Source organism: Oncorhynchus gorbuscha, linkage group LG07 (assembly GCF_021184085.1).
Source record: "Oncorhynchus gorbuscha isolate QuinsamMale2020 ecotype Even-year linkage group LG07, OgorEven_v1.0, whole genome shotgun sequence".
Taxonomy (NCBI): domain Eukaryota; kingdom Metazoa; phylum Chordata; class Actinopteri; order Salmoniformes; family Salmonidae; genus Oncorhynchus; species Oncorhynchus gorbuscha.
The window spans coordinates 69,408,135-69,424,423 of NC_060179.1; the positions used below are offsets into that span (position 1 = coordinate 69,408,135).

The 16,289-nt window shown below is 45.9% G+C and overlaps 2 protein-coding genes across 4 annotated transcripts in view; both read left to right on the forward strand.

The window, feature by feature from the left end:
* The window catches only part of LOC124040295 (endothelial PAS domain-containing protein 1-like), a 54,959-nt gene extending 43,479 nt beyond the window's left edge, over positions 1 to 11,480 (forward strand). For both annotated transcript variants that reach the window (XM_046357346.1, XM_046357347.1), the window contains exons 7-16: positions 2,294 to 2,400; positions 5,565 to 5,712; positions 6,035 to 6,243; positions 6,804 to 7,021; positions 8,270 to 8,383; positions 8,920 to 9,398; positions 9,519 to 9,615; positions 9,727 to 9,829; positions 9,967 to 10,134; positions 10,472 to 11,480. In XM_046357346.1, coding sequence (XP_046213302.1) covers positions 2,294 to 2,400; positions 5,565 to 5,712; positions 6,035 to 6,243; positions 6,804 to 7,021; positions 8,270 to 8,383; positions 8,920 to 9,398; positions 9,519 to 9,615; positions 9,727 to 9,829; positions 9,967 to 10,134; positions 10,472 to 10,623 — 1,795 coding nt within the window. In that variant the 3' untranslated portion in view covers positions 10,624 to 11,480. The remainder of the gene's footprint in view (positions 1 to 2,293; positions 2,401 to 5,564; positions 5,713 to 6,034; positions 6,244 to 6,803; positions 7,022 to 8,269; positions 8,384 to 8,919; positions 9,399 to 9,518; positions 9,616 to 9,726; positions 9,830 to 9,966; positions 10,135 to 10,471) is intronic.
* A 41-nt stretch (positions 11,481 to 11,521) lies between these two features.
* On the forward strand, positions 11,522 to 15,706 carry LOC124040297. Of its 2 annotated transcripts, none has more exons than XM_046357348.1 (2): positions 11,522 to 14,695; positions 14,741 to 15,706. In XM_046357348.1, exons 1-2 carry the CDS (start codon positions 14,520 to 14,522, stop codon positions 15,171 to 15,173), a joined length of 609 nt encoding a protein of 202 aa, XP_046213304.1. In that variant the 5' UTR covers positions 11,522 to 14,519; the 3' UTR covers positions 15,174 to 15,706. The 2 variants fall into 2 exon arrangements, with proteins under 2 accessions (XP_046213304.1, XP_046213305.1); XM_046357349.1 differs by having other exon boundaries at positions 14,807 to 15,706.
* The last annotated feature ends 583 nt before the right edge of the window (positions 15,707 to 16,289 follow it).

Below are 16,289 nucleotides of genomic sequence, written 5' to 3' on the forward strand. Positions count from 1 at the left end.
CTCTGGTTGCAACTCATCCACAGGAAGTGATTAGTGAAATGGGTTTAGAATAGAGAGGCCTTCAAAGATCCCCCCACCTCCTCCCTCCATCACAAACCCTCCGGGTGCAGCTGTCAGGGGTTACATAACAACAGGACAAGAGCCCAGGACCACTAAGAGAGGGCCTTTGTCTAACACGCTGAGTGTACAAAACATTAGGAACACCTTCCTAATATTGAGTTGCACCTCCTTTTGCCATCAGAACAGCATCGATTCATCAGGGCATGGACTCTACAAGGTGTGGAAAGCATTCCACAGGGATTCTGGCCCAGGTTGACTCTAATGCTTTCCATAGTTGTGTCAAGTTGGCTGGATGTCCTTTGAGTGTTGGACCATTCTTGATACACACAGGAAATTGTTGAGCGTGAAAAACCCAGCAGCATTACAGATCTTGACATGCTCAAACCGGTGTGCCTGGCACCTACTATCATACCTCGTTCAAACGTGCTAAAGTATTTTGTATTCACCCTCTGAATGTCTCAAGGCTTAAAAACCCTTCTTTAACCTGTCTCCTCCCCTTCATCTACACTGATTTGAAGTGGATTTAACAAGTGACATCAATATGGGTTCATAGCTTTCACCTGGATTCACCTGGTGATGGAAAGAGCAGGTGTTCCTAATGTTTTGTATACTCAGAGTAGTTCACAAATAAATAATAATCCCCACAAGCATTGTAATATATGTCATTTAGCACACGCTTTTATCCAAAGCAACTTACAGTCATATGTGCATACATTTTACATACGGGTGGTCCCGGGAATCTAACCCACTATCCTGACATTGAAAGCGCCTTGTTCTACCAACTGAGCTACAGGACCTTGTAGATTAGTGACCTGAGTGCAGTGACTCAAAACCACTAAATTAGACAATGAGGTACAGTTCTCCTACAGTACAGGGAAATACTGAAGTTTGGTGTAACCACCATGTCGATGACCTATAACCTCCACAATCAAGCTTTTGGAATCAAATATCAGAGTTTCCAATGCTTTTACTCCATTTCCCAAAATATGAATGGAATGGAACGTCCCCAGCTCCACAGCGATCAATGGACCATAAAGATCTAGAATTCCTATGCCCATTGACCATTCCCCACTTACCATCCTTACTCCTGCTGTGGTAGAGGAGAGAGGGAGAGAAAGCGTTAGACAGTAGAACATGGAAAATAGAGAGTGAGAAAAAGAGATTGAGACAGTTTGGCTTGAACAGAACATCACGTTTGGCCCAGACAGCTCAAACTAAAAGGATGAAGGGTAAAACAGATTAGCGCTTGACAGATCAGATCACAAGAGAGTCAATGGACTTTATGTCAGTTCATTTGTGAATGAAAGACAGTTTTTCCACTAGAGATCTGCCTGGAGAGGGAGAGAAGGTGTCTCTCCTATTTCACAAAATAAAGGTCTTATCTGCTGGCAAAGGGCCTGTAAGAGCGGAAATATGCCATGCTCTTTCGGGACTTATCTAAATATATATTTTCATCCAGGGTTCATGAATTGCACATGATGCTCTCAATGTGTTTGAGGGTGAGAAGTTCAATATTTATATGTGTGTCAGGAAGGGGGGAATTGGAGAGCAAGTGTTTAATTAGTGCAGTATTTAGCGATAGTACAAGTCTAGTAGCAGCAGTCATGATGTGTGTGTAGCGTGAATATATATCAGTGGAGGCTGCTGGGGGAAGGACGGCTCATAATAATGGCTGGAGCTACGTGAATGGAATGGCATCAAACCATGTGTTTTATGTATTTAAGACCATTCCACTATTCCGCTCCAGCTCTTACCACGAGTCCGTCCTCCTCATTGGATGAACTAAATTCAAATACTGTAACTACACACTATAAAATATGGGTGAAGTAGGCAATCCTTTTCTTTCTTTTTTGGCATCAGATCTACCTAATTCTCACTTCAAACACACTTCTTGTGTTTAATAGAAATTAAATGACACATTCTGTTAAACATCTGATTCCAGAGTAATCTGTTCTTGCAATTTTTTGTCTATGACATTTCAGATAGAAGATATGATAATTTATCACTATGTCTACTTTTCAAAGTAACTTTCATTCATTCATTTCTTAAGGGTAGCTTTACTGTAGCTAAACTCCTTCCAGTGTGAAGTACTTGGTAGCTTGGTAAACTAGAGTAGTTTCTCCAACACTGTGTGTGCGTGAATGTCTGCAAGAGACAGAGAGAGAGACAAATAGAGGAGGAAAAAGCGAGACAGAACAGTGTTAATGGGTGTCTGTATTTCTGTGTGTTGCAGAGTCACTGAGCTGATGGGCTACAGTCCTGAAGATCTGCTGGGCCGCTCTGTCTATGAGTTCTACCACGCTTTGGACTCTGACAGTGTCACCAAGAGCCACCAGAACCGTGAGTGTCCACACTAAAACTGAGTACACTGAAAACGCATCTGCGTGCTTCCCAGCTAAAACATTTTGGAAGAGTTTGTGTATATATTATGACGACATTCTGTGACGTTTTGGACTTGGGCAAGGGTTTTTCGGGCCGTTGGGCACAACATGTTTTTTTCAAGGCCAGCCGAAGTTCTGCAGCCAAAGTCTACGCCCCTTCATCCATGATTGGTCAACTGTAGGGATTCTTCAATAAAATCTTTGTCGCCATTCAATGAGTGACGACTCGTTTTCATGCACGTTTTTTTTATTGTTAGATGTAAAATTGCGCCACTAAGATCTCCTCAGCAAAAGGAATACAACATGAATGACAGTTATCTTAAATTAATTCTGACTATTTTGAAGAAGTGTATACTGGCTCTGACTTCTCAAATTGGACAAACAGCACTATTGTGCTTTTTTCTTGTTTTTCAAACGAAGGTCTTTTAACAAGGGAGTATGCGAGCACACCCGTTCAGTTGGCCTAGCCGACTTTGGCTAGCCGCCAGCCGAACTGAAGCATGCTGACTCCTTAACTCAGGGATGACAAAGAGCATGCTGACTCTTGACTCAAAGCCTGACAACAGATAGAATGATTTTGAAGTGGGAGGAAATGTCTCATCTATGTGTTGATGACCTTAAATCTCCTATTCTCTCCCTGGTAAAGTTCTGTATGAACCTCAGTTAGCTACACACACATTTACACACTCACACATATATTAACACATACGTATACAATTGCGCTCGCAGGCGCACACACACACACACACACACACACACACACACACACACACACACACACACACACACACACACACACACACACACACACACACACACACACACACACACACACACACACACACACACACACACACACACACACACACACACTATCCCCCCAGTTCTGTTGTGAAAAAGCAGTCTCTTAGCCCTAGGCCCGTACTTAATGAATTACTCCTACATAGGGACTCTAATAGCCACAACATGTGAGCCTGCTAAAAAAGAGAGAGGGAGAGAATAAAAGAGAGAGAGAGAATAAAAGAGAGAGAGAGAATAAAAGAGAGAGAGAGAATAAAAGAGAGAGAGAGAGAATAAAGAGAGAGAGAGAGTAAAATAGAGTGAGAGAGAAATATTATCTAGCAGAGCTGGTTCTTAGAGAACTGGGTGGATGGTCCAGTCTTAGACGCCGCGGCCTGGTTCCCAAGCTCTCCGGTGTCACTGGTGTAGGGGGGAACAAGACACAAGACTTTACAGTGTCAGAGGAGCACCTCATTCAGTCTATAGGAGACCGGTACTGAGCTCCCTTTCTCTGCATTTCATTAAAACCATTAATCCACTTCATCATTTTTAGATTGTTGCCTTAAATGAAACAACAGTTTTTTTTAAAATGTTTGTGATACTGTAACAGGCTGTCTTCAAATCCCTGTAGATTTCTATCCCTATCCCTCCTTCTCTGTTTATGTATATGTATTGATTTTACCAGCCCAGAGATGAAACCCAATCCATGTTGACGTCCACCAGCTTCTCTAACACGGAGATCAGCCCCCAGCCCACCTCACACACAACACCCTCACATCACATCTAAACTCCACTAGGCCCCTCTCTCTCTCAGCCAAATTACATTTCAGATGCATGTGTGAGTTATGACTATAATTCAAAACAGGCCTTATTACATTAGTGAGGCTCTGTGGACCTGGGCCGGTATTAAGATGTCTTCAATCCCATTAGGGCTGACCTGTGACGGGGGAGATAAGAGGAGCGCAGGGCGTCTGTGATGACAGGGGACCAGGTGTCCCACATTGCCCCTGTAATGAGGCCCTCCAGTGGGATGGCTTCTGTCCCCCAGTGACATTTACACATCATTAAAAGCCTCTCTCTGTAACAGGAGAGAGGGGAAAAGGAGAGAAAAACAAACCAGGGTCTGGGTTATGTTGTTCGCTGAAAGCAAATCTACCTGGAGCAGGGACAGTTCTGTAGGCTTGTGTGGTGGTGGGAGTGTGTGTATGTGTGTGTACCCCTCTATGTTTGTGTGTGTTTGTTTACATCCTAGTTGTGGTAGCTCTACTCTCAACACATCAAGTGAGCTCCAAGCTCCTTGTTACAGTCTATGAAACCGCATCCATCTATCAGTGGTGTGGTTAGCCCTAGCAGACTGAATGCACTGGGCAGCCAGCCTCTCCTCCAGAGAATAGCCTCTCTATGTGGCCCCCTTCCGGCCCAGAGACACAGACGGCCAGGCTGGGCCTGGTCTCTGCGGCAACGTGACTGGCCAATAGAGCAGCAAATGCTCTGGTCTGTATTTACTCGCTCTAATCCTGCCCTAGGATGAACCCTACGACCCCAGGCCTGCTGCTTTCCCACGCCAGTCCTGGGCCTGGGCCAACCCACACTGAGGACAGCAGCTAGGCCATCCCCTCCTTCTCTCTCCTGATACTTATCTATCTCTCTATCTCTCCTCACCCCCACATTTATCTCTTCTTCACCCTCATTCTTAGTGTTACCCTGGCCTGAATCTCTCTCTTTTTCACCCTCGTTCTTAGTGTTACCCTGGCCTGAATCTCTCTCCCCTTCACCCTCGTTCTTAGTGTTACCCTGGCCTGAATCTCTCTCCCCTTCACCCTCGTTCTTAGTGTTACCCTGGCCTGAATCTCTCTCCTCTTCACCCTCGTTCTTAGTGTTACCCTGGCCTGAATCTCTCTCCTCTTCACCCTCGTTCTTAGTGTTACCCTGGCCTGAAGCTCTCTCTTCTTCACCCTCGTTCTTAGTGTTGCCCTGGCCTGAATCTCTCTCCTCTTCACCCTCGTTCTTAGTGTTGCCCTGGCCTGAATCTCTCTCCTCTTCACCCTCGTTCTTAGTGTTGCCCTGGCCTGAATCTCTCTCCTCTTCACCCTCATTCTTAGTGTTGCCCTGACCTGAATCTCTCTCTTCTTCACCCTCGTTCTTCTCTCCTCTTTGCTCTGCTATTTGCTCTCTGAGTTGCTCTTCTTTTCACCTCCATCCAGCTAGTTTTATACTGACTCTCTCTCTCTCTCTCTCTCTCTCTCTCTCTCTCTCTCTCTCTCTCTCTCTCTCTCTCTCTCTCTCTCTCTCTCTCTCTCTCTCTCTCTCTCTCTCTCTCTCTCTCTCTCTCTCTCTGTACAGTGTGCAGTAAAGGTCAGGCAGTGAGTGGACAGTATCGTATGCTAGCCAAACATGGAGGCTACGTGTGGGTTGAGACCCAGGGCACAGTCATCTACAACAGCCGGAATTCCCAGCCGCAGTGCATCGTTTGTGTCAACTACGTCCTCAGGTATGGTCAAAGAACAAGCAGAAACAGAACATAGGGCCCATTAATCTGAGGTTCTCAGACCATAAACCTACTCCTGGATGAAATAGCATGTTTTTTCACTGGAGGTCCTCTATTGAAATTATTTTTGAGTCCAGGACTTGGCCTAACCTGTGTCCAGGAAACTGGCCCATTATGTACAATATTGGGGGGACAAAGTGATTGTGGAAGGCTGCTGGTTCAAATGTGAGATTACAGTATGACAGTAGCTTAATTGAATCTTAAAATCTGGTGGTAACATAACACATCCCTGAGGTTTCCCTCTGTCTCTCTGTGTGTTTTTTAGTGATGTGGAGAACAAGTCCATGATCTTCTCCATGGACCAGACTGAGTCTCTGTTCAAGCCACACCACATGAACAGTTTCTTCACCCAGAGTGGTGCTGCGGTGGCCGCGGAGCCCATCAAGACCCTGTTCACCAAACTCAAAGAGGAGCCAGAAGACCTTGCTCAGCTGGCCCCCACACCTGGAGACGCCGTCATCACCCTTGACTTTGGTCAGAACACTCCCCAATATCTCCCATTCTTCTTTAGGTGTCTCCCTAACCATACCAATATCTTCCATTACACTGTCCATTTCCCCCTAACTATATCCATATCATCCCATTACTACAATACATCTCCCCAATGCCATGCTCCATGTCACATGATATGGTAGTTAAACATGTAGTTATAGTTATGCCGTCTCTAACGTCGTCCCCAGACTCCAATTGCTGGCGCATAAAGTACATCTATGTGAAAACTATTTCTAAGATGCGTACTTTCAGATTTTCCTAACTCACTTTCTTGTTTAAATCACTTACGCTGATCACACGTTGAAGTCCACAATGAGTTAAGCTAGATGGTGATGGACTGACAGATCAGACAATTAAAAACAGCGGTTGTTTCGTCCGCTCCAGCCAAGTCCGGTTCTGAGGCAATGTGAAACCAGACGGTTCTACAGAGAGACAGCCGGCTGGTGGACAAGATTAGACCATTTCTAGTTTAAGGTAATGGCCTAAGTTCTATGAAAACAGGAATATTAACCATCTACTGTTTCTATGATTGTGTCCTACAGGAAGGCCACCGTTTGAGGAGCCTCATCCTCCTCTTTACCCCAAGATGTCTCCCATGCCCCCTCCGGCCCACCAGGGCTGGGGCAGTGATGCCCACAAGCCCTGCCCGGCAGGAGACATGTCCAACCACATGGCTGCCACCTTCTCAGTGCCCCAGAACCCCACACCAGGCAGCGCCACCCCCAGCACTGCCCCCCCTAGCCTGAGCAGTTGTTCCACGGTATGTAGCTGCTACTGTCCCTGGTGTCCTTTTTCACTCTTCTACCATTCTTCTGTCATCTACTATTTCATTCACCAACACCACGTCCGCTAGCACAAGCCTTTATTACCCGTTTTTCTTCCACAGCAAATGAATGTGACTCATGGTTTATGTATTGTGTTTTGGTACGCTTGTGTGTGTTCGGGTTTGTGTGTGTGTAGCCTAAGTGTGTGTCACAATGTGTGTGTTTGTCACCATGTGTGCGCTTGTTTGTGCGTGTGTGTGCATGTGTGATGGTGTGGGCACGGATCCTGGGTGTTTGGGACAGGAGGCAGAGTGTGGTGAGAATGGAGGGGGTGGATGGTTGGAATAAGCAGTGGTCACTAGTTACTCAGGGCTCAATGGAGCTTTTGTCATGTCACGTCCTCTCTCTCTCTCTCTCTCTCTTGGTCTCTCTCTCTTGGTCTCCCTCTCTCTCTCTCTCTCTCTTGGTCTCCCTCTCTCTCTCTCTCTCTCTCTCGGTCTCCCTCTCTCTCTCTCTCTCTCTTGGTCTTCCTCTCTTGGTCTCCCTCTCTCTCTCTCTCTCTTGGTCTCCCTCTCTCTCTCTCTCTCTCGGTCTCCCTCTCTCTCTCTCTCTCTCTTGGTCTTCCTCTCTTGGTCTCCCTCTCTCTCTCTCTCTCTCTCTCTCTTGGTCTCTCTCTCTTGGTCTCCCTCTCTCTCTCTCTCTCTTGGTCTCCCTCTCTCTCTCTCTCTCTCTCTCTCTCGGTATCCCTCTCTCTCTCTCTCTCTCTTGGTCTTCCTCTCTTGGTCTCCCTCTCTCTCTCTCTCTTGGTCTCCCTCTCTTGGTCTCCCTCTCTCGGTCTTCCTCTCTTGGTCTCCCTCTCTTGGTCTCCCTCTCTCGGTCTTCCTCTCTTGGTCTCCCTCTCTCTCTCTCTCTTGGTCTCCCTCTCTTGGTCTCCCTCTCTCACTCTGGTCTCCCTCTCTCCCTCTCTCTCTTGGTCTCCCTCTCTTGGTCTCCCTCTCTCTCTCTTGGTCTCCCTCTCTTGGTCTCCCTCTCTCTCTCTCTTGGTCTCCCTCTCTTGGTCTCCCTCTCTCTCTCTCTCTCTTGGTCTCTCTCTCTTGGTCTCCCTCTCTCTCTCTCTCTCTCTCTTGGTCTCTCTCTCCTGGTCTCTCTCTCTTGGTCTCCATCTCTCTCTCCCCCTCTCTTGGTCTCCCTCTCTTGGTCTCCCTCTCTTGGTCTCCCACTCTCCCTCCTCTCTGTGGGTACAGCCCAGCAGCCCAGGAGATTACTACAGCGAGAGAGAGAGTGACCTGAAGGTAGAGCTGACTGAGAAGCTCTTTGCTCTGGACACAGAGGGGCCCAAGAGCCCCGGCAGCACCCAGGTCAGTTTCACTGGCACTTCACAGACCCACTACTCAACCAGTGTGCATGAGATGGAGGGTAGACATTATATTAGATTTACATTTATTTGAAGGGCAATTCTGCCACTTTTCAACTTCATATGCATTATCTCCATCACAGCATAAAAAATAACATCATGCTTCTCTGTGTCATCACAGGGTGGGATTAAAAGTAAGAACAACTGATTTTAAAAAACCTGTGTTTCTAGCTGGATGGAGCGTGTTTTCTTGCATCCCTTTGTCACCGCCAATCTCAGTGTTAGAAAATCACTGTTTTTAAAAATCTTTTCAACTTCAACTTTATATTTCTTATGCTCAACATAGAAATGTACCGTTTTAACATATGTAGACACTGGTATTGTGTTGGAGATAATGAAAATGGGGTTGAAAGTGGTGGAATTGCCCTTTAACCAAAGTGTGCAGTGGGGTTGCTTTCTGGTCTGACTGTATGTTGGATACTTTTTGTCTTGCAATGTCATAATGCACTTCAGAAGTTTGATTTGATGTGACCCTCCCAGTCGGTCCTGAGTGATTTGGATCTGGAGACCCTGGCTCCATACATCCCCATGGACGGAGAAGACTTCCAACTCCACCCCATCATTACTGAAGAGGCCCCTGGAGGCACTGAGGGGGCCGCTGACCAAATGGGACACCGCACCACACAGAACGGGTTCAGCAACATCGCCAGCCTCTTCCAGCCCCTGGGATCCCCACAGTCTGCCCACTACCAGCCCGCCAAGTGGGCCCCAGGAGACAAGAGAGGCCCCAACCACAGTGAAATAAGCCCCATGGACTCCAGGCCTACTCTGCCCTACACAGGCCCTGCACAGATCACCCCCTACCACACCCTAGCCAGCACCCCTTTGTCCTCCATGGGCGGACGTCAGAACCTGCAGTGGCCCCCCGATCCCCCGTTACACTACCAACAACAAGTGGACGCCATGGGCGGAAGCAACTCATGTCAGAACATGCCGGTCAACAGGATGCACAAGCAGAGGTACTGTAGTGGACCTTCAGTGTGTCTGTCCTACTGATTGAATTCAGTTCTTGTACTGATGGTTGTTAGAGCTAGAGTTGATCTACAGAGATGGTGAAGTAATGTGATGTTCTTCTGCAGGTCAATGGAGAACTTTGTCCAGGCCTACAGAGACATGAGTCCTGCTAGAATCGCCATAGCCAACAACTTCAAGCGCTCCTTCACGCAAATGGCAGTGGTACGTATACCCTCTCACTAAATATTTCATGAGAGTTGTATTAGATGCGGAAACTACAGACTTTTGACTAAGTTTTCGACTGTAATGTGTGTCTGTTTTTGCGTTTATCAGGGTGACTCCACCCTGAGTACGCCATCAGAGATGATGTGGAAGAGGATGAGGAATGAAAGCTGTGCCATCCTGGATAGATCTCTCAGCACCAGCTCACTGGCAGGTACTGGATGGTGGACAATGTGGGACATACAGTGTGCAAACCAAAATGCCAAATATCACTTATAGTAAAAACCATAGTGGAGAAAATATAGCAATATTGAACTCATCTTAAGATCTCTCTTCCTCTTTCTTTTACAGATAAAGGTATGTGCATACATGGGGGTGTTGACCAGTGTCTCAGCCCCCTTCAACGGCACAGGAAGTCCCAGTATCCAGGATGTGGAAACAGTGCACCTAAAAAAGCCTTCCCCGAACAGTGGTGCAACTACAGAGAATACCGTATGCTGCCCTCTCCCAAAACAGAGGGTAAGCCTGGCATTTTTATTTCCATTCTAATGCAACTCCCATGTGTCGTACGTCATTGATTGACTGGTCAAACTAGTAGCAACCAGTTGGCCAGAGGCAAAGAAAATATGTTAATGTTCACGTGGGGATTTAGGCAATGATGAAACAACATGTTCAAATCTATTTTTAGAAATTGATTTGGTCAAATAATATCCTTGGTTTTGTAATCACAGTCCATTTCCATGACTTGGCACCATAGTCAATTGACTGTCCTCCTCAGATGAAGGTTGATTGGCTTTTGCCCCAAAGCCATTTCCTCCCTACTAATGGACTGTCTACATGTTTGTTGTGTGTGTAGGGGTTGCCAGTCGGCTGTTGGGCCCGTCCTTTGAGACCTATTGTTTGCCAGAGCTCACCCGCTACGACTGCGAGGTCAATGTCCCTCTCCAAGGCAACCTGCACTTGCTGCAGGGCAGTGACCTACTGAGAGCCTTGGACCAGGCCACCTAGACCCAACCCTACACCCCTTACTCCCCTACCCTACCCTGGACCAGGCCACCTAGACCCAGCTCTACACCCCTACCCCCCTACCCTACCCTCCTCTGGACCAGGCCACCTAGACCCAACCCTACACCCCCTACTCCCCTACCCTACCCTCCCCTGGACAAGGCCACCTAGACCCAGCACTACACCCCCTACTCCCCCACCTACCCACTCTACCCTACCCAGCCCTGGACCAGGCCTCCGAGACGCAGACATATACCCCCTCCCGTACTTTATCTTACCCTACCTAGACATAGCCCTCACCAACCTCACCTCTACCCATCGTTACCCTCCAATAGTCTTAGCCATTACACCCTAGACTAACACATCTCTACAACACTGACTGACACCTCAGCCAAGCCGCTTCCCCTGTCCTAACGTCCTGGCACATCTAACATAGTACTACTCAACCATGCCCCCCACCCACCCTACCATACCAAGCCCCATACAAACCTGTTTCATCGTCAAAGCCACACATACCCTGCCTCCTCCTCATCCATCCACCCTACTACCCCAAAGTATCATTAGAAAAACGTGTGGCTTCTGTTCTATTTTTGTTGTCTTTATCATCATAAATTATATACGTGTATAATTCTTAGTTATTAGTCTATTTCTGTTAAACGATTTGATCTGTTTCAGTGTTCTCAAGCTCTATTCTGTCCCCCCAATTGTGTGATCTGTAGCCTACTTTTCTTCTTTCACCCTGTCTGTCTGTCTGTCTGTCTGTCTGTCTGTCTGTCTGTCTGTCTGTCTGTCTGTCTGTCTGTCTGTCTGTCTGTCTGTCTGTCTGTCTGTCTGTCTGTCTGTCTGTCTGTCTGTCTGTCTGTCTGTCTGTCTGTCTGTCTGTCTGTCTGTCTGTCTGTCTGTCTGTCTGTCTGTCTGTCTGTCTGTCTGTCTGTCTGTCTGTCTGTCTGTCTGTCTGTCTGTCTGTCTGTCTGTCTGTCTGTCTGTCTGTACGACGCTGTCATAGACACACTAACAAACAAAACAGTCTGAAATCCAGATTAAACTTCACCGAATGTAAGCATAACACCCAGGTTTTTTTTAAATAAACTTTTTTGTTGTTCTTTTACTACCCTTTCCCCATTCCTTACTGTCTAGTTTCCTTCAGTCACTGGTGTCTGTTTGCCTGTTTCTATTGTTCCCTCAGTGTGAGCTCACTGGATAGTTACAGTGCTTGCCATGAAGTTGATTGGTCAAATCAGAGCGTGCCCCCAACATAGGGAGGAGAGTGCTATTTTTGGTCCCTTTTTCATGGCATTAGAAGTCATATCAGAATCAGAGAGACTTTGGCCTAGATCACAGGAGGGTGGTGACGGGAGGACGGCTCATAATAATGACTGTAATACCATTTCATTCATTCCATTCCAGCCATTACTATGAGCCCATTCACTCCAATAAAGGTGCCAGCAGCCACCTGTGGCCTTGATTCACTAAGATCAAGCGTTAACCAGTGATAGCCGACACCCGCACAGCTGGCGTTTTAGCCGTGTCGCAGGTTTAACTGTGTTGCAGCTGTTAAGTAAGAGAGGTTGCTCGTGTGGTCATTGTCACGAAGCCACACCGGTCCCACTCGCATTACGAGTTCAGAATGAGTAAGTCTAGGCTATATAGAAATGACATGACGCTCAAATTGAGAATCATTCAACTAAATAATGAGGATTTCTATCAGCCTAATGGAGGTGTAAATTAAATATCACATTCCACTGTTTCAACTTGTAAACAAGTTGTAAACAAGGTTGCATGGGATTTCTCTTAATGCGACTCCGTGAAGCCAATGGCAATGTCCTCATTTGGGTATAATGCCGGGAGCCGCTTGTGGATTTGAACACTTCCTTAGTTTAAGAGATGGCAACTCGCTATTGACATTGAGACTCTTTTTCTGTATTCCTTCTCTTTCTTTCTATTCCATTCTCATTTTTAGGTCTTTGTCTTTGTGTGGTGGCCAATTAAAAGTTTGAATTTAGCTTCGTACACACATATATGTATTTAAAGACAGAAGCTATAAAGTTTCTACTATAATGTCAAGATAGTGTTTTAGTGTTTATGTGCCTTGGTACTTTGTCTTATCTACCCAGTAGATGCAGATTGTATTCCTGTGTTTTAGATGTTACTCCATAGTGCTGGTGTCTGTTTTGTTTTTTGTTTTTTCCAGAGTGTATGCACAAGTATAATGAAATTGTTAGCAGGCCAGTACTGATCTGTTGTTGCGCTTTAAAGAAAAAAGAAAATGGAGGGGGAAAAAACGATAACATTTTCTAAGTTCCACTTTTGACATGTAGCATTTTGAATATTGTAAACAAAAGAAATTGACACAAAAGTAATATCTTTCAACAGTATCTAAACAGGTGATGGTGCTTTATAGATATAACCATCTTGCATTTGTAGAGGCAACTTTATATGTTTCATGGATCCACTTTCAGTAACACTGTATTTTGATGTTATTGTTCATTTTTCTTGCTGAGATTGTCTTTAAAGGTGATTCATAACAGACATGATGTGCCTTAACATTGCCTTAAGGTTGTCTCAATGTTGATTCAGCCCAGTGTTATGCCCTTCAAATGCACAGATTGTAGACGTAGACGTACAGTAGATTGTCCAATAAAACTACACTAGCCTATACAAATCCAGATGTTTAGCTTGGAGAGCTCTAGTGTCAGATCCAGTATGTTGAGTAGATGTAATTAGAAGTCCAGTCCAAACAGAGAGACGCTCGAAAGGAGAGAATTCTAGAAAGATAAAGAATCAGATTCAGCACGTCGACCTATGTGTCTGGCACTGTGTTGATTTATTGCAGGTTTAGGTTGTTAATAAGAAACCAGAGGCTGTAATGTGGTGTAGAGGGTGTTAAATTAGTGAGGGTGATACACTAAACACTTTAAAGACCAATGGTCAATATCAAATACTCAGGCACTTCCCTTGACAGCTTGGCAGAACATGTTTTGTCAATACAAAAATCTCAAAATTTAAACGGTTGAATCTAAGATTATTTCTGGGTTAGATGGCGCAATAGTTAAATATAGACTTAGAGCAATGGGCGGCAGATACCTGTTGAAACCTGTTGAAACAGATGCAGGTGGTGATAGAGCTATGAGACAGAGACGGAGATAAAAGTGAGATGGAGAACTGAGGGACAGATAGAGAGGGACTGTGGTGCTGAACTGTGACTGACAGAGAGGGATACATCCTGCTCAGCCTGCCCACTTATGCACTGATCTCTTCACACGCTACTTCACTCAGTAGTCAGCTCATCTCTCTCTCTCGGTCTCGCTCTCTCGCTCTCCCCCCCTCTCTCATCCCTCTCGCTCTTTCTCTTTCCCTCCCACGTTCATTTTAAGGTACATCCCTGCCAAGTTTAGCCACCTTGTCAACTCTAGCGCATTCTAACAAAGACAAAACATTGCTTTCACTGTTAATGGAAATATATCGACACAGTGAGTTCCTCCAAAGACATGAGAAAATACGTTCCTTGTTTTCATTGAGCCAAAGTGAATGGAATGTGGGACGTTTCCTCAAATTACCCACATCCCAGATAAATTAAACACAAGGATAAAATGTTAGGATGTATAATTGTATGTGTTTATTTATTTTGTGGGAACAATGACAAATTACAGATAGTTAGATCAGACCACTCTGTTAGCTGACAAGTATCTGGTTTTGGTCCCTATATGCGCTGTCTGAAACACCCAGATATGCAGTATTTAACATGTAAAAGCAAGCAAAAGTCCCATGCTTTGCATTTGTTATATTAAACTTATATGAGATTAAATGTCTCATTATTACTTGAATTCTAAGAATTAGAAGAAAACCAAAGTTAGATAGAGATTAAGTTCTCTGCCTCGCTGGTCACACTCCTGTTCCTGATGGAGAGGAGGCTGGCCGCGCTCCTGTTCCTGACGGAGAGGAGGCTGGCCGCGCTCCTGTTCCTGACGGAGAGGAGGCTGGCCGCGCTCCTGTTCCTGACGGAGAGGAGGCTGGCCGCGCTCCTGTTCCTGACGGAGAGGAGGCTGGCCGCGCTCCTGTTCCTGACGGAGAGGAGGCTGGCGGAGAGGGCTGGCGCGCTCCTGTTCCTGACGGAGAGGAGGCTGACCCCGCTCCTGTTCCTGACGGAGAGGAGGCTGACCGCGCTCCTGTTCCTGACGGATTGGAGGCTGACCACGCTCCTGTTCCTGACGGATTGGAGGCTGGCCGCGCTCCTGTTCCTGACGGAGAGGAGGCTGACCACGCTCCTGTTCCTGACGGAGAGGAGGCTGACCCCGCTCCTGTTCCTGACGGAGAGGAGGCTGGCCGCGCTCCTGTTCCTGACGGAGAGGAGGCTGACCCCGCTCCTGTTCCTGACGGAGAGGAGGCTGGCCACGCTCCTGTTCCTGACGGAGAGGAGTCTGGGATGTCAGATGGAACATGGCCTAAATTGTGCTCCTGTATGTGAAATGAGTAGGCTAGAGGGAAGTCCCAAAATGGTAACTGCAGAAGGAAGGCTATCCACCAGTCCTAGCTGTAGCTACTGTGACACTTGAAGGGCCCAAAAAGTAAACATACAAATATGAATAATTGAACAATCTCAGTTCTCGTCCTTTTTAAAGACAATATCAGCATTCTAGGCTACTAAATATAATGAGGGTTGTTTTTTCCTTGGGATATGTTCTGCTTTTATCCATTACATTTGTGGATGTCTTATAGTTATTTTAGATCAGTGGTTTCCAACCTTTTTTGGTTACCGTTCCACCAACTGAATTTTGCTCTGCCCGGAGTAACACTGAAGTACCCCCTCATGTGCATTTGACCAGTAATCCTATGGTCTCATGTGCATTTGACCAGTAACCCTATGGTCTCATGTGTATTTTACCAGTAACCCTGTGGTCTCATGTGCATTTGACCAGTAACCCTATGGTCTCATGTGCATTTGACCAGTAACCCTATGGTCTCATGTGCATTTTACCAGTAACCCTATGGTCTCATGTGCATTTTACCAGTAACCCTGTGGTCTCATGTGCATTTTACCAGTAAGCCTATGGTCTCATGTGCATTTTACCAGTAACCCTATGGTCTCATGTGCATTTTACCAGTAACCCTGTGGTCTCATGTGCATTTTACCAGTAACCCTATGGTCTCATGTGCATTTTACCAGTAACCCTATGGTCTCATGTGCATTTTACCAGTAACCCTATGGCCTCATGTGCATTTTACCAGTAACCCTATGGTCTCATGTGCATTTTACCAGTAAGCCTATGGTCTCATGTGCATTTTACCAGTAACTCTATGGTCTCATGTGCATTTTACCAGTAACCCTATTGTCTCATGTGCATTTTACCAGTAACCCTGTGGATACGCCAAGTACCCCCAGGACTCCTAGTACCCCTGGTTGGGAACCACTGTTTTAGATGATCCTATGATTTATATTGAATTCATATTGACATTATTATATTGTTATTATTTTTGTTATTACTGTATGGGGAACTGAACCCAATAAGAAGACCTATTTCTGCACTGATATCTTATTAAAGCGTACTGATCTTACCTGCCCTTTGTGATGTGATACATGTTTCATTGTTTTATTGTCACAGGTCAGTTCCAGTACCATATTAACAATGTGCAGGGATACTGGAGTGGTAGAGGTAGATATGTATAGGGGT

What these genes read in the sequence shown, in the direction of transcription:
- LOC124040297 (XM_046357348.1), top strand. Translation starts at nt 14,520, where the DNA reads ATGGAGAGGAGGCTGGCCGCGCTCCTGTTCCTGACGGAGAGGAGGCTG. An exon ending in CTGTTCCTGACGGAGAGGAG is followed by an intron (nt 14,696 to 14,740) that starts GCTGGCGGAGAG and finishes GACGGAGAGGAG; the next exon opens with GCTGACCCCGCTCCTGTTCC.